The following is an 18918-nucleotide window of genomic DNA, read 5'->3' as shown; positions in this document are numbered from 1 at the left end:
ATGTCACTCTTCGCATGTGTCTTCGCAATGTCTCCCGTTCCGTTTCGCGGGTAGTGTACTAAAATGTACTAAGAGCAGAATCCTTAGGGAATAGTTCGGGCTAGTACAGCGGACGGAATTGCGTCTTTTTGACTTTGGTACATGTACTACACAAGCCTAATTACGAGGTATATCGTTTAAGAAAATAAAACTCCTTTTTTTAAATTGAACATAGTTTAAATTGAAAAAAAAAAATCTGTATTTTTATACCAAAACCAATGTATTGGTACAGTAAAACCTGAAGAAAGAGATTCTATTTAAGTGGTATTTCAAAATATACCCTGATCAGGTATTAAAAAAAAATCCATCCTTGTAATTTTTAGAAATGACTTTAATTTTCCTTTTACCGTGAAATAAGTACAGACTTTTAAAAATCTTACTTGATAATTTATTCACAATTGTTTTGTTACTTAATGTTACCACTATATTGTACACGGGAAAATATTTATCTTAACATTAAGTTATACAGTTCGTGAACGCTTATCTAACATTTTTACATTCTATATCACATTTCATTTTATATTTTATTTATTACAGTAACAACACAGTCACTCCTGTGATGCTCTCCAAATACCTGAGTAACGCTAATACTAGTTTATGAGTTAGTAACATTTATTTTCTGTTCAAACAATGGCCATCATAAATAATAACTGAATAATAGCAGAGTTTAAGCAGTGGCAATTAAAATACGGTTTTTTTGGGTTTAAAGTTCCGTAAATTAACTAGTTCATTTTATCAAACACAAAATGATTTAACCAAAGCAGTAACTTTTTCAAAGTGAGCATTATGTATTATACACGAGTTCTAAAGCTTTTCTGCATTCACGTAGCGAAATTATTCACAAAATAATATTATGAAAGCTATTGAATTATCTATATTCGGGTCTTCTGGTCTATGCTTATTTAACCCAAAAATATTTAACGAAAGGTTATTTGTCTATAGTACTTATGCAACCCATTTGATTCTATTATTCAGTAAGGTGCAGGTTTTATTGAAAATAACTTAAATTGAGGTTACTTTGTCCACGTCTCTTGTGTTTTTGTCATATATCCGTGGGATCACATTAATATAAAATTGATTTTATGATTGATTTCGAAATTTATCAGTTTTACCATATTTCCTGTTCAATTTTTAGTAATGCTAAATGGAAAAAGGTACTCGGAATCATTATGAGTTATTCACATTCGAGTTTTATTCCAAAATAAAACTCTGCACAAAGTACAAGCCCAATCATAACTTTACTATATATTTTCCGTAAAAAGGCGATAAAAACTAAATTACTATTAAAAAAGAAATAGAATATTGAAAGATTGTACTTGAGAAAACAAAAAGTTTATAACCATAGAAGGTGAAACATAGAGAAAAATGAAAATTAAAAAAAATAATGAACGTTACCTCGGTTTAAGGTTAAAAGTTATGACGTGATTATATTTTAAAATGTTCCTTTTTTATTCTTTTTACACACGATATTCTTTCACTCATTTTTCTCTGACATACCTAGTTACTTTTCAATACAATACACTGTTTAAATTGTATCTTAAAATTGTATTGTCAAGCTTTTTATATACATTTAGATATGTTATTTGGGTACACAATTCTATAGGATGTTCAAATTAAAATAAACAACAGTTGTTAAGATTTGACTTATAGTGAAACTTATGTGGCATAAATTTATTTATTAGTAAATACTATTGCACAATTTATAATTACTAATATATTTGCATGAAACATGTCAGTTAAATAACACAATTGTATGGCAATCAGTTAAGGATTATTTACACTTTATGAATATTATTATATTACTAGAATTATACAAATAGATTACATGTCATGTAAAAAGAACATTTTATTTTATTTTAGGGGGATTCCAATAGTACTAGTGATCAATTTTCTTTAAAGTTTCGCCAAGTATTAAAGAGGCACTTTGGCCAAATCAGTCTTCACTCTAATTTTACACAAACACATCCATTTTCTAAACAAAATCTGGTATTCGCACTATACAGTAGTTTCTATTAGATCGGGGGAGGGTCAACAGAAGCCATCCTTGAGATCGGGATACCCTAGGTCGGGCATAGCCCGCCTCGAGCCCGTGCCGCCGTTGCCTCTCGCGTTGTCGACACGCATGCCTCGCCCGGCGCGACCTAAACTAGCGTACCTTGTATCTGCAAGCTTATCCCTTTGTGCTACCTCGTCGTAATATCTCGCGTCGTTTAACCCCGCACAATACTTCTGACTCAAGCTATACTTATCTATAGTTGCGTATTTCTGCACTGTCGCGTATTGGCGCGTAGCTTCAGGAACGCCGTTGGTTTTAGCGCGATCGTAAGGTCTTTCTTCTGGAGGTAACGCGCCGTCTAACCGAGCTTTAAACTCGTTGTCTTTTCTTCGACGCCTTCGGCATGCACATAATGCTACTGTGATAGCACAAAGCAGAAGACCGACGCCGGCGGCCGCGGCTATGTACGGTGGTGGCAAGGATATTCGGAATGAACAGTTTGAATCATCTTCGTCGTACCCTGATGGGCAATGAGGATTGCCATCGCACCATAAAGTTGAAGGAATGCAAGCGTTGAGCTCCGGACAGCTGCATAAAATAGAAAAATTGTTTTAATAATTATAGTTTAAACGTAGTAAAAGCAAAATACAAAGATTGGTAGAATATTTTATACATACTTGTATCGGCAATCCAATGTGACAGAACTAGGCATAATATTTGAATCGGGATCGTGCTCGAATAATGGCTGTTTCATGATCTCTATCCATTTAATTGAATAATCTGCTGGCTCATGTTGCAGAAAATCAATAACATAGCTTCGAGCATGTGGTTTCAGCGATGTTTCCAAAGGTGTTTGAGCTGACTTCCATCCAGGTGAAAACAATTCAATGAAGTTCGGCCCATCGGGACACACTTCGCGCGGTTGCGAAGTGTCCCGGGCCTCATAAATAAAGAGTCTATTAGGAGTACGACAAAATGTCTTGGCTATCGTCACCTCAAACCCTGGTACTTTAACGTATAAATATCTTCCTTGTACAGGAGTCACTTCATCTCCGCCTGGTTCTATTAGCCAAGGCCTATGAACACATGACACTTCTGCTCTAACGCTTTCTGATATAACGTGCCTATCCCCAACTATTTCTGGCGCTGATGGAGTTTGTCTTTTATCGAATAATCTTATTTCTCCACTGCTTCCTCTTAATTTTCTTTCTCCCCAGCCGGATGAACATACTGTTTCATCGCCAGGTCCACTAGGAATAAATTTGTATTCACCCTCAAAAGTAAAATCGTCGTAATCTTCTGTGATATTCATCATTGTCACGGTAAAGTTAATTTCTACAACTGGAGCAGTCAAAGTATGAATAGTTAAGGGTTCAGATCGATTTGTACAAAGACAATCTCTTTGAATAGGCACTCCTGCCCAAGGATATTCGGTAATAATAATCTGAGCGAAGCCTTCACCTCCGATTGTTCTTTTCGCAGGCCTATCACATTTCCAGCGGGCTGCTCGGGAATCTTTGTATGTACTACATTGTTTGTTCCCGAAGTAACTACTAGTAAAAGTTAATTGTATTCTTTCTCCGGGTTTTGCTTCAAATCTGTAAACAATGTTTAATGTGAATATATTATGTTGTCTGTTGTATAATACCTATTAATATTATTTGTTATTAATATTTAAATTACCTTAAGATACAAGTGAGATTCTGTGCACCGCCTCGCCCGTAATAGAAAATAGCTCTCGGAGATTGAAATCTTCCCGAATAAGTCTGAGCGGATTTGAAAATTCTGTCGCAGGCTGACTGAGAATCGACCAGCGGCTGCCCTTGCTCGCTCACATCCACGAATTCATACCGGAGTAGAAACGAGACGGGGTACAACGCCGATCCTTGACGGAGTTCCTGAGGGAAAAGAGATGATTAGGTACTCCGCTCGACAGCACCGTATTATGTAATTCAATGACAAAGTGTTCGATACACGATATGCAAATGCCCCGTGTTAAATTATACTTGTAGCGAGGCAGTATCATTTACCAAAATCGATTTTAACATGACACAAGGCGACGCGGTGTAGTAAAACTTCAAATATTTAGTTAAGGAACTTGCCTCAGTCCTTCCTCTGTTGAATTTAATATTGAATAATAAAGCAGTTCTCAACTTGTGACTTTAACAACTTGCTTAAGCCAAGGTTTCCTACATTAACTCGGGCTTTCGTGTACTCAAAATGCACTCTCGCAGAATACTAATACTAAATGTTGGTTATTTAATTATAATAAAAGCTACGCAGGCCAGTCATGCGACTATAAGTAGGATTGCTCTTCACTCCATACTAGCGTGAGCATATCAACTCATTCAGCCCCTGCCCAGCTCTATGCAGCCAATTAAAACGCTTTTCATTTTAATTCGACCACTGAATTTGAAGCGAGGGGATCCTTTAAAATACTTGCATGAACAAGTGTTTGTGTAATTTTCCTGCCTCTAATTATTTAAACTAGTAATGTTAAATAGTTTATTCTGCACTAAAACTTTATTTAATTAGTATTATTATTGTTAGACATGGAAGTAGATTCAATCCGAATAGGCATGTATAGATGCTACGTAACAAATTTAGATCAAGCCTTTGTTCTTATGCCTCACTGAATCTGATTTGCATTTGAAATGTCTACGGGAATGTTTCGGAATGCACGTACACTTCAGCTTCTTACAGTGTTTCGCGCAATAACGCGACAACACTAGAGCATTCTATCACGCCCGGAGTGGAGCACGTGTTTGCATTATTCACAATGGCAAATGCAATGCTTTGCGCGCGCGTGACTTATCTATGTTCCAGGTCAATGTTTCATGGAAAAATCTAGCTAAATACCCTTTGGACCGGAGCTAGCAAGTTACATGGAGCATTTCGAGTTTATTTAGTCTGAGTGCCACAGTGTAAAAAGTTTGTCACGTAAACATTCAAACAGAGCATATTATATCACTTTCAGCGTATATCTGATATTTGAACAGATTTGTAAAGGGTAAAATCTATTCTATGCTACAGAGACGAGTAGACGTGCGAAATAATATAAAATTGGCTTAAATTTTGGCTCTTATTTGATTTCATTCTGCTTAAAATAAATATACTTTGTAGGAATACAAACTTTAAGCCCTGAGTAATTTATTATTAATATATGATTAATCTTAACGGCTTGCCTTTTTAAACAGGCTTAAAAAGATTTAAGCTATAGGTAAATGAAGAATGTAGACTATAGTTTTTTTTTAATAAGACATCTAGTTATAGTCTATAATTATACCTTATTCTTACAGTTTCTTGAGATAATGCTCCGTTGCCGTCTACATTGTGCTAATTTTACCGATCTAATTGCGCTTTGCCATTGTTATCTCCCAAATATTAAACCGCTTACTCGTATTATTGTCATCGGAGCTTCTCAGCATATTGTACTTTAATCTACACCAATTAGCATTACTTCTACCCAGCCGTACACTGACAATAGGCGAGAATGTTACCAAGCGCATTTTGCATTGAACTTGTAAAGGGAGCGAGGTAAAGTCAACGTGTGCGCGGCAAGCAATATACTGTTAAGAAATAATTATCTCGTAGCAAACAAGAAGCTGCGAGGCGTAAATGGAAACTATTCATTTGGTACGTCTTACAATTAACAAGGAAACACTACTAGATAATAAGAAACCGTTAGAGTGAGCGTGTCAGCGATGTTCCGGTATGTTTTATTTCCCTAGAACTAAACAGTTCTATCCTGTATTGTTAGTTCTACTTTTATGTTTTATCAGAAACCATGCAACCATTATCATTATCTACGATGTCACTAATATTCGATGTACATAATATGTATTATGCCTATGCTATTTTTTTTTATACTGAACTAAAAAGGAATTACATCGAATATTAGTGACATCGTTAAGTATTTTCCAGCGTTCTTATTATGCCTATGCTATTTTTTTATACTGAACTAAAAAGGAATTACATCGAATATTAGTGACATCGTTAAGTATTTTCCAGCGTTCTTATTAGTTCGATAGGTTGTAGGTATGTTTGCACTTTTGCAGCTTACTCCGTTGTAATAAGGCGAAATATATATTTTTTTATGGTAGAGGAGGCAAACGAGCAGACGGATCACCTGATGGTAAGCGATTACCGCCGCCCATGGACACCTGCAACACCAGAGGGGTTGTAAGTGCGTTGCCGGCCTTTAAGATGGGAGTACGCTCTTTTCTTGAAGGTTTGAAGGTTTTAACATATATGTAACGTTGACAGTATTTGATACTTTCTTTGTCAATATATATATCTTCCGTCGATCTTCAGTGTTGGCAATTATTACATATAGAGACGCCACAATAGGTTTGTATCATTATTAAACCACAGTTTATTATTAAAGCTATAATAATTACCTGTAGGATAGTAAGTGCCGGGCCCGTAGTTATGTAGCTCTCAGACGGAGCACAAGGCCGAGTGGCCCGTGTTGCGTTTGACAAAAGAGCGTGGTCGCAAAGTCGTGGCGACTCCTCGCGACAGAACGACCCCAGCAACGAACGCTTGTCCGCCATGTCCAGCTATGGAAATAAATCATATAAGCACGAAGAGGGCTTTTGAATCACGCCTAGTAGGTCAACAACTATTCGTCGTAATTAAGTATAAAAATAGTATATTGTTGAAGAGGCTAGAATGTGACCAATAGATAGACGAGTGGACCTTTGACCGTATCAGTGAATCTTCACGACTACAGAAAGCAAATTTATTTATTACAATACAATATCATTACACACATTATTTTGGGTTTGTATAAAGTTTAATATTAGGTAGGTATATTATAGAGCTCTTGATTAGGTATGTATAGCCACACTTCCTTAAATGCAAAAACCGTATCCTTAATGACAATAACGCAATTAAAAGCTTGCGTTTAAATGTGTTAAGTCCGTAAAAAAGTTAAAAGTCAAGCAATAATCACAGTCGTAAGGACTCCCAGCTAACTGCTTTTTAAAACATTAAAGACGTCGTGGCTTTGGTTCCTTCTGCCAAATTGCTGCGTACATTATTATAACCTTAATGCATGAAATGCCGAACAAATGTGAAAGTAACTGTACTCGTTACCATCTTAATAGACTCTTAAACGAAGTAACGCTCCAGTGAGTTATTTACAACGCGAAAAACTTTTTCTTATTAAACTACCAAGTAAATGACTTGACTCAAAGCCGTTTATCTATTCTTAATGCAGCCAGAGGAATAGCAAATGAATGAAACGAAACACCGCACTGCAGTTGGTAGAGGAGTCGGTAAAAGTGCTCAGACACATTAAAGAAAATTAATGTTTGGCTCCCGACGTCAAGTGGGGAGGTAGTTGGCAAAGTGAAATGGTACGAATAAAGGCGGTGAGAACGCTACCCAATTTTATATCGCTTCTGTATTTGTATCCATGGCATTTAGTCTTGCGCAGTGCGAAAGTTCCGCTTCTACGCTCAAGTTAATCCACATTTCATTACCCTACACGTTGGAAAACTTTTTACATTGGTTAAAATTTGTGCTTCGGAAAAGTTTATGTGGCATAAACAATTTAAATCTAAGATACGTTCATTGAGCAAGTGAAGATAAATAAAAAAGATTCTATTGCTATTTAAAATTTTGCATTGTGATATTCTTTTCAATCCCATACAGGTAGATTCACATATATTTCTGTCTTTATAATCTGGTAAACTATTATCTGCTTTTTTCCTACATGAAGTTTTGAAACTAGTTAATTATTTTGAATTCAGTAATTTATGATGTAAATCGAACTTTAGTATTTACTTAGAGAAATAATAGTGTAAGAGACTAAGAAAACAAAATTCAAAGAAACATCATCAACGAACTTTATCTCTTTATCTTATTTGAAGTTCAAGTTTATCATAGTAGGTCACCGTAAAAAGACCATTTTAAATCAGAAAAATTAAAAAGTAGAGAAGAATCCTTTTTAAATTAAACTTTTAATAAAGTTCTGCGAACTACGAAGAAGGTACTGTGGCTATGAAAGTTGAAGCGAAGTGTACTTGATTGCCGTTTTTATTTTCAAAAGTTTTTAACCTCTCTGCGAAATTGATTGTGAAATATTTTTCATAGTTGAGTTACTGTTATAGTAAATAGTTCCGTAAATTACTTTATAAACTATGCAGCTCGATGAAAAATGCATTGAAGCACGAATATGAAATTGCAAACTTAATACATACCTACGTTATTTATGCCCAAAAATATATAGCTATTTACCATGTATAAATACTATAAATACTACGAACGTCGTATACAATTTTAATATAAAACACTTTTTCAATTGTGAGAGATAGAAAAGAAGAGATAGGAACCAATAATATATCCGGAAATCCATACTAATTAAAACAAAAATATTATTTTGCTAATCCGCGAAAAGATGACGCGCAAGTCAATCAGTGCCAACGTTATACTTACTTGCATATTTTTACATGCAATTGTATGGTAAGGTAATATACGGGTTGGCATTGATTGACTAGCACGTTATATTTCGCGGATTAGCAAAGTAATTTTTTTGTTTTAAATAGTATGGATTTCCGCAAAGTAACGCCTGATTCTATTCATTGGTATAAGCATTCGGTAAACGGAATATAAGTACATATAAAACACGAGTGAACCGTTTCAATACATCCAGACTGTCGTATATTATATTGGACCCGGGCATGTCCTTAAACTACGTCCAAAAGAGAGGTATTGTGAATATCATTTCGCTTTATGTAATAGGGCACAGCACAGCGGATGTCGTTCCAGATCTAGAGCAAAGCCCAACTGGGGAAGTACCTCCACCTTACAGAAAACCGCACCCAAATAATATTAAACCCTACTCATGGTGTGTTCCTGCCGGGGAGTGCATTAAATGAAATTACCTAATACTGTTAAACTATTGTCAATTAATGTTACATTTATTCTCTTGATTTTATCCTTCCAAATTATATTTTTATGATTTAAAATTCGAATATCACAAAATTCTTATTTTATTTACTAATATGTACTTTGAATCCCACTGTGTCCCAGTGTTGTGTTTGAATGTTCTAAATACCACTTTCTGATTTCTAATAATTCAGTGTCTAGAAATATGTTCTTTTTAAAAATACCTTTCTCTCAAGATCGGCATCAGGCGCAGCCCCATCCCAAATGGTCAGCTGCGAGGAACAGTCTTTCTGCTGGTCAAATCCTGCAGGTTCAGTGCCTGCTGAATGGTACTTCACGAAGGACACCCACACGATCTCGTTGGGTCGACCCTAAAATTTATGAAAATATATATTTCATATGTTATCTATAACAATGTTAGGTCAATATTTTTATACCTTTTGTTGAAATAATTGTTTTTAACATAACTGTAATAATAACAAAGCGAGGTAAAACGAAATAGAAGATTTATTAATTTATATTATAAAAATGTAAAAGAACACAGAAATGTTCGGAAAAAACGCCACGATCCTCACTTGAAAATAGTAGACGCACGAAGTATTCGGCGGCAGTGAATGTCGAGGATTTCTCAGCACTCCGCTAGTTTTGTCTGAGGATCGAAGTACAAAGCGGCACCGACCGTCTAAACGCACGTACGAATGTGAATCTTTGTCCACGTACAGCACCTGACAAAGAAAATATTTCAACTGAAACCACGAAGAATACTAACGAGCACGATGAGGCAATGGAAATAAGTTAGCGGGAAATTGGATTATAAATGAACGAGTGTACAAAGTGCAATCTGCTTGTGCAGATTAGGCTTAACCTGTTTTTCAATATTACTTTGTGATTAAGATTAGCAAAATGTTGGCTACAAATGCGAAACCAAATATTTTTAGAAATGCGACTATGTTCGGCTTACTTTAAAATATTTTCTACAATAACGTCCAGTAAATGTGCATAAAATAGAGAATTTAACAGAAAAAAGTTTTGTATCAATGTTTAGTTATGTTTCCATTAGAATGTAAAATTTATTTATTTACAATAACAATATACATAATGGATATATACAGATGGTTACTATAACTAGCGTATATCTAAAATAGGCCCTTGAGGCATTGTACCAAGGATGCTGGCGGCATTTCCTCGTTGTATCGCAATACTGATGCGTTGTGCGAGGAAGCCGCCAGCTCTTCGGTCACCAGTTACGTCAACGTCAACAGACGTTTCGCGATTTCGTTTATTTTCGTTTCGTTTATGTAAAATAGTTTCTTAAAATTAACGTTCATTACGAATTTTAAATTTTACAAACGGAATTTATAAAATATCTTGTGACATCTTGATCTTACCTGAACTTCGAGTTCAAATCCTGGCAAATAGCTCAATGGCACAGGATGAAAAGGATTGTCATATGGTGATGTATGGAACTCCAATAGCATGTTAGGCCCGCGGCTGACTATATCAGGTACAGCGTCACCTCCACACAGTCTGACCAAAACGGGAGACTCTCGAGTGGGGCCGTCCCACACTGTTAGGTAGTCCTGAACAACATTGCACTGGTCCCAAATTCTAAAAAAATATTATAATATTCATAACATAATATTAATTCTCCCGAAATATTCATTAATTTATTGTTTATTTATTTACTCTTAAATTATTATATACTTTTACGTTTAGTTTGTATAGGCTGGGATGCCTTATTAATTTTCAATTATGTTTAGTCAAAACTCAAACAACCGTTACCCATTTTGGGTATCAATTTAACTAAATAATAGAAATCGCTAACGACATAAAATTTAGTGGTAAAGTTACATTGACATCAGCAAATTTCAAATCAGAGATTATAATAATTGAATCGGTTAATTAGAATACCACCAAATATACTAATAAAGTTTATTATTTTCAAATATGCGTGTTCAGTACGTAAACGTAAAATTATTTAAATAAATAAGAAATAAAATCTACTTAATTTGAGAAGGTATAAATCATAAAAATATTGATATTCAAATAATACTTACTTTAAAACCCTCTGACTTCTATCATATTTGACTATTTGGTCTTTGATATGTATTTTATGACTGTTTGTTTGTCTTACTGCTAGTAAAACATGCTTATCCGACGGTATCTGAAACACAAATAAAAGTTTAAACCAAAAATAATTTAAGAATAAGAATATATTTAGTTTGCATGCAATTTCTAACGCTCAGTATCTGAATCAATACATCGATTTTATATTATTATAAAAATCTTAAACTATCTCTAAAAGGCCAGACCATCTCTTCGATAATACAAGGACTAAAACTATATCAGAAACAAAAAACTATACTCATATGTACCAGTACATTATGCAAGCGAGAATAAAAATATTCTAGGAGGAATATCAAATTATCTTGTCATGAGCTTTGGTCTAGTACGGTGTGAAGTTTAAATTAATTATTAGGTACTGGAAACCGCCACATCAGCAGGAGCGCCAGTAACGTTTTTCGGTTACCCGGAATTTTTTTAATTATTCCCATTCAGGTGTGCTTCTGCTTAAATATGTAACAGTTAAATCCTGTCGCGTTTATCATAATTAGCAATGATTTATTCGAATATGAACCGGGATCAACTGCTATTATCATGTAGGTCAACTTCATTGAGGAGATCAGAGTGCCACACAAACGCTACAGCTGCAAATGATTTCAGATTAAAAATTAATGTAGCGTTGTAATAGTCTAAGTATGCAATAGTTGGTCGACATTGGACTGTTGTTAAATGGACAAACATTCAACATTTGAATAACTTGTGCATCGTTTACAACTTAAAGTACGGTTTATGACGGTTTGAAAACCACATTAGATCGTTATAGTTAGGCGACATGAGTTGGCAAGGTCTTATCGTGCTCATCTGATAGAAATGGTTTTATATACCCACCTACGCAGAATAAACCATAGAGTCACATAGACGATACTAAAATTTTAACTCCATTTAACCAAATATCAACGAGCTCAACGAGGGTGGGAGGGGGTTAGGGTCGGCAACGCGCATGTAACTCCTCTGGAGTTGCAGGCGTACATAGGCTACGGATACTGCTTACCATCAGGCAGGCCGTATGCTTGTTTGCCACCGACGTAGTATAAAAAAAAAAATATTTGTTACTTATTACAAACAATTAGTGTAATTTTACGTATCAAACAATCCAAAAATTTAAATTTGACTGTTGATAGTTCTGTTATTTCGCTGATGAATATTTGTAGAAAGAATATTTTAAAATCACTAACAACTGAAAACGTTCTATGCGTGAATTGGAAGCGGCTTGTGTGTGATTGTTTAAGGAAAATTGAAGAGCAACATTACTTATATTTATGAGAATAACGGCGGAAGCTGGAAATATAGTTTAAACCTAACTGCAATCAAATCATGTTACCAATCAACGCGTTGACAATGACAAAGAAAAGCTCGTTGATTCGAGTACCTTGGTATGTTCGATGCGGTATGTACAGGTGGCGTTTCGCGGGTACACCCCCGGGAAGTTGGGTGACTGGATGCGGCAGGCCCGCAGGTCGCAGTCGCTCAGTATGCGGTCGCAGTAGGTCCCCGGGACCCGCTCCCCCCTCCAGGCCCCCACAGTTGCGTTCCCGTACCGCAACCGCGCTTCACTCCGTCTTAGAAACTTGTAAGCTAACTTGAAGTCGAAATTGTATCCAACGCCCTACAAACAAGGCTGACAGTTAGTTCGTTATTAGTTGGTGTGTTTACTGTTCTAAAAGTATTTTAATTTTGAGTTCGTAATCAATTCTTTGTTGGTCTCGTATGAAATTAGGAGTTCAATGTAATCCCGAGGGTCTTATTCGGCTTAATTAATTGATCGAAAGTTCAACCCTTGCACATAATACGGCTGCTGCCGGCAGATAAAGGAAAAGCAGCGAACCGTTAAAAGCGGGGTGATGTGAAATATTAGTCGAGTCACAGGCGAAAACACGTAGTTAGTTACGTCACGTCAGTAAAACACAAAGGGATGCTTAGTGACTCTTAATGAAGATAAATATCGTTGTTCATTAATAAGGATTAACTTTAGCATGTGCGAAAAGATACACTTAATTAGTACGCTCGCAATTAAAACGAGTTTTCAAATTAGGTGGCCTTTAGATTACATTTAAGACAACTTACTCGTAGATATTATAATTAAACTAATTATTTAACCTAAATATAATTTACCCACAAAACTTGCTAAATACGAGTTGCTTTTATTTTAACTTTTTATATCTCTAAACCTATGTACTCGTAATAGGTAGGTTACGAGTACATTATAGCTATATTACTTATTAACGATACTTTATAGTTGTCTATTATGTACTCGTGCCTAAATGTAATATATTTTTTCATATGAAAAAACAAACTATTGAAACCGACAGCTTTTATATAATTTATTGCAGTTTGTTGAACCACTTTTTTATTTTTTATTTATATAGTTCGTGTCATCCATGATTACGTGCAGATTTGTCAAATCTAACCTTTAATAACATGACATTGCTAGTCTAGGCACGCTTCTTCGTGAATGACAGAATCTATATTTGAATCATCAATTGTCAGGCTAATTCGAGTTTTACATATTCGATCTGTTTCCAATATGATACTGATCTGTCAGTATCAGAAATGAAATTTCTTCAACCAAAAATGTAAGTTTTGACACTGACAGATCAATATCGTAACGGAAACCGTTCGAATAACTAAAACTCGAGTGGGCCTATATACTAAATACAATGTACAATGTTTTGAAATCACAACGAATTACGCATTTCAAAATGCTCGTAAACTTAGGACTTATTTTGCAGTTTAAAGAAGCCACCCGTACCCCTAGTGTAAATAAATTCGATTTCCAAACGTGACGTACGCGTTTGCGTTTAGTCTCATTTTGTATTGAATTTCGAAAGAGCGCGCCAAGCGGGACGTTTTGGAAACTCAAAATCCTATACAAAATGACACTTAACGCAAACGCGTTCGTCACGTTATGATGTCGATCAAGGTTACACTAGGGGTACTGGTTAAGTTCATTGAACAAGAGGATCAATAACTCCGTTGTTGTAATTGTACCCCTCGTAAACTGAAATTGAAATTCAGTCTAACGCAAATGTATATGCATGCTATTTCCAATACGAATCGATATTTAAGTATCGGCCCGATTCGAAGAATGAGATACGATAAATTCTGCAGTGGCAGCATGGTTCCATTTTTATTACCTGTCACTATGCCCGTCACTTTCGCGCTTACATATTTGTTAGAACGTGACAGGTATGGTGACAAATGATAAAGAGCCGAACATCTTAGCCCAGCAGTAGGGACAAGTGATAAAAATGGAACCATGATACCGCCGCTGGTTTAGATAATTTCTCATTTAGATATCCTTTGTATATCGTATAATTGACAGAAGCAGCTTGATTCGGGCAACCAATGTCACTTTGACGTTAGAAATATCGTAGATAGATCTTGTTGGGATCACAACGGAATCGAAATAAACGTCAATTTTGACATGTCGTTTAGTTATAGATCTTTCCAAGATCATAAACATGTCTTAATCATTCCTCGAATCGGGCCGTATATCCTATAAGTACGTGGGTTTATCCAGACAAAGGATATCAAATTTATTTACGTCGAATGTTTTTCAAATTTAATTGTACTTTTATGTTAATTCCATTTGTGACATAACTACTTTAACTAACAGTACCTAATCACTACACCATTAATATAAAACAAAGTCCCCCGCCGCGTCTGTGTGGTGTCTGTATATTCGCGATAAACTTGAAAACTACTGAACGGATTTTCATGCGGTTTTCACCTGTGTTGGGTTTTTTGAGCAAGGTGTATAATTTTTGTTAAGATTGTGTGTAGCCCGTGCGAAGCCGGGGGGGGGGGGGGGGGATAATTACTCGCCTTGCGTCTATAAAGGTATGTTGTATAATTGGACCGCCTATAAATTGATTTTTGTACAATGTTACTGATGTTATCGTGTCCTTTTTTGTGTAGATATAATCACTTTATTCTTTAATATTATAGCAGGTACGTTGTAGATCTATGGTATACCTAAGTAGAAGAATGGACTCGTAAGTAGTTAACCTATTGACATTATGGAATCCTCTCCTTGTAAATATTTTGTGATAGGAGATAAGTAATCATTGTGACAATGTATGAAGTGGTCTTGTATTTAATGTTTCACAATCTTATTTTGTTAAAGGAATAAAATTGGATACTTATTACATTATATTATATAGGCGTTCATTCTGAATGTGTTTTTTAGAAATAAAGTTTAGTTTATAGATTTTGATGCAGTTTTTAATTATTTGGTATCAGTTAATACCTTTACGATATAACTAAATATGCCTCCAAATTTTACATACACTCTTCGGGACTTCGGAACCTTTAAAACAAATTACACGAATATAATAATGTAATACATATCTATAATGGAGCCTCTAGACTGCCCCTAAAGCATAGAACTATTGACGGAAATTTAATCGGCTATAATTTACCACTCACCTGTTGGCTGAGCCGGTCAAGTCTCAGGGTCATATTAATGGAGTCTGATTCGCTGAAGTAGACGGTGTAGCCCCATGCTGAGCCGCACCACTGTCCGGTCGGAGGGGAGGGGCTCCTCTCGACGATGGTCATGTGACCATCAGGGCAGCCGTCGGATGTAAAAGAGACGAACTTGCCCACGGTGAATGTGTCAAATGTTAACTGCAACAAGGATATTTTGTAATTTTGCAGAAGGCATGATTGTTAAAATATGCCTTGCGGATAATTATATTACAATCTGTGGTAAACTTAATGAATTTAGTGTAATTGTACGCAAAGTTAAAAAATGGCAATGGGCCTAATTACCGTCATCGTCATTGGTTTTTACTTTTGTTATCCTAAGAGAAAGATGAATAGAAACTAGCTGGATAATATAATTACAAAAATAAATTCGAGTTTTCATTTCTAACGAAACAAAAAGACGACGTTTCTAGAGTAATCGTACTGCTAAGCCGCGGCTGCGTCGTAGCATAACGCGCGGGAAGCGTAGATCGCTACGTCACTCTAACTTAAATAATGTAGCTAATCGTAGAAGTGCTACATATTATGTTCATCAAGTAATCAGCATACATCGAGGTTTTGTGTGCGGGAATGATACCAAACTATTAATTAAAAATAGGAAGTAAGCTCTAAATGTGCTTAGAAATGTAAAAAAATTCCTTTTTTAACAGTTTTTTTTTCCTATTTTTTGCTACTGTTAAATATTCTCGCTCCTAAAACCCCATGTCATGTATGGTAGTCAGTGTTAAATTATCCATAAACAGGAAAAAAATACTGATTATTCTATTATTTACCAATATGACATAGAAACGTAATTATTTTGGAAAGCGTAATTTATACATGTACCAAACGGTAAAATAAGAGTCAAGCCTATCTATTAGGGAGTTGTTGCGTAAACGGAAATAAAATATAAATAAAGAAAGAAACTATGTAGTCACTCATGGGAATCGACCTTTTACTGTCGACGTACTAGGTCACCGTAATAACCACTGAAGCATCGGTGCAGCTCGCAATTAAATCGAAACGCCCCTTGTGTATTGTAGTGACTTTTATACGGTCAAATTGGTTTAATATAAACATACTGTTTTTCTTTGTTGTATTACCAGAAATCACACATACAATGCACACATTATAAACACAGACACACATACATTCTGTCTATATGCAAAGTTGCGAATGTTTTGTTCGTTTAGAGCTTATTGGCGTAGAGAAATAGCTAATAAACTTGCTCATAGCCAGTAATGTGTTCGATTCGTATGCGTTAACATACTCGTATATGTTTATACCTACATTCAACACATTATCGGCAAACTTATCAAAAAATAAATGAATATTTAGAACACCCTTACACAAATTGACTAAGCCCCACAGTAAGGTCAAAAAGGCTTGTTTTGTGGGCACTCAGACAACGATATATATTATACTTCAATACAGAGAAAACATTCATGACCCAGGAACAAATGTCTTAATAAACCTGCCTTTACTGGGATTCGAGCACAAGACTATCGGCTTCGTAGGCAGAGCCACTACCGACTAGGCGAGACAGGTCGCCAAAAAATGAAAATCCTCAAAATAATAATCCTTTTCAAATACGCCTCAAAACTGGAGAATTAGGACGGGATCATGTCACCCAGTGTTACCCAGTGACATGATCACATCCCTTGAGGATGAACCGTAACAATTAAATGGACTAGCATGTAACGTACCTGTATGATATCCCCATAGTTCCCCCCGGTGGCGGTGAAGTTGAGATGGCACACGAAAGGCAGGTGGTCCTCGCGCGGCCGCCGCACTTCCAGCTCGTAGGTACGACCCACGTCGCCCATGTACGTCCTATTGCAAGCTGCAGGAAAAATAAGTAAATATATGATTAGATTGTTCAAGTTTTTGACAGTGGCAAAATCCTGCCTGATGGTCGGTGCGATTGTAGGTTATGAATTTTAGCAACTACAAGGTTATAATGCGCATTTTCGACTGTTAAAAACATTGCAAGCTTAATGTTTAAGAAAATCCTAATTTTATCGTACTTATATTACTAGATGGCGGATAGAATAGGTACCTACTGATAGTAGGATAGTTTAGTGAGATAACACATTCGACCATTTACTCGACGTCCCTATTCGACAGTGAAAATTTACTAGCACGTATTGCACTATAAACGGTTGGATGGGCAGTCAATCGTGTAAACCAGCTCTTAAAAACTCCGTTTCTAAAGTCCGATAATATATTTTGCCAAAATACGGAGTGAATACTTTATAAAGTATTTTGAAAATCAAACTCCAACTTATAGCCGATAAAAATTGTTGTCAGCTTCAGTGGGAAAAGTAAGTCTCTAAGTAAAACACTGGTTTAAACTTAGACGATTTTTACACCCCATGTATACTGACTTCGATATGCTCAGCTACTTTGCGTAGATGTTGATGTCAATTTTAGCCAATATTTTCTGAGAGCACAAATCGAGGGTAGCTTTACAAATTAATTAAACGCGATTAAGCCCCGTTTTCATAAATACTATAAACCAATATGTAGATTTTTTCAAATCGAATAAAAAATAAAAATAAATTGATTGAGTCAGAAAATCCTTTCGAATAAAAATGTTTTGCAAAACAAAACCTATGTAGGTGTAGCTACTGATTATTTAAAAGCTAATGTCAAGTTTGTCTTAGACCACAAACATGAAACTTTAAATGAAAATCCACTAATTGGATTGATAATACGATAAAATTTAACCACCTTACTGGTAAAATTTTAAACAGTCATTTCGACTTTGCAATGTTATTATTTACGTACAAAAACTTGTTACATTATAATATACAGTATACCTGCATGGGGTATACATATGTTTGTTAGAACACTGGCTATCCTGCATATTCCAGCAAAGTACAAAATAAACACAAACAACAAAAATTAACATCTAAAAATGTCCACAGCCAAAAAACAAGGCCAGAAATTATGCAGCAGATAATAAATAGGTGCGGGCTGCGGTACCTGTGTTGTTAATCCTTCATACACAAAAATAAGGAAATGAGAAGTAAAAAGATCGGAATAAAGCGCGCCAGCCAACACAATGGGAGCGGCCATATTTTTACATTCTTTTAAATAAAAAACCGTCTTTTGTCTACTCTGACAGCGCATTACATAGCATAAGTGTTCACTTAGCCGTTAAATATTGTTTGCTTTAATATTCTTTTGTTTTTGCTTAAGGCAAACACGTCACGGACAGTTTGATGGTTGTCGTGTCACGTTAAGTGCTTTTTCGTTAAATTATTCTGTCAGGTTTTTCCAAATTGATGAACGTTATTTTATTTATTATATTGGTTATTAAATAAATGTGTTCATTTTCTATATGACAGAAGGCTTTGTGGAAAATAAGTATAAAATTAAAATCATAAAAT

At 35.5% G+C, this 18918-nt stretch overlaps 1 protein-coding gene across 1 annotated transcript in view; it reads right to left on the bottom strand.

Annotated features, from left to right (window-relative positions):
- Nucleotides 1-349: 349 nt before the first annotated feature.
- The window catches only part of LOC133524181 (uncharacterized), a 67844-nt gene continuing 49275 nt past the window's right edge, over nt 350-18918 (bottom strand). Inside the window, exons 3-13 of the mRNA XM_061860052.1 lie at nt 17230-17366; nt 15485-15685; nt 12426-12662; nt 10990-11096; nt 10321-10540; nt 9508-9657; nt 9157-9303; nt 6436-6597; nt 3719-3933; nt 2713-3633; nt 350-2623 (exon numbers count right to left, since the gene is read on the bottom strand). Coding sequence (XP_061716036.1) covers nt 2068-2623; nt 2713-3633; nt 3719-3933; nt 6436-6597; nt 9157-9303; nt 9508-9657; nt 10321-10540; nt 10990-11096; nt 12426-12662; nt 15485-15685; nt 17230-17366 — 3053 coding nt within the window. The 3' untranslated portion in view covers nt 350-2067. The remainder of the gene's footprint in view (nt 2624-2712; nt 3634-3718; nt 3934-6435; nt 6598-9156; nt 9304-9507; nt 9658-10320; nt 10541-10989; nt 11097-12425; nt 12663-15484; nt 15686-17229; nt 17367-18918) is intronic.

The sequence above is a fragment of the Cydia pomonella genome, chromosome 13, assembly GCF_033807575.1.
Source record: "Cydia pomonella isolate Wapato2018A chromosome 13, ilCydPomo1, whole genome shotgun sequence".
Lineage (NCBI taxonomy): Eukaryota > Metazoa > Arthropoda > Insecta > Lepidoptera > Tortricidae > Cydia > Cydia pomonella.
This window is presented reverse-complemented; position numbering and strand designations above follow the sequence as displayed.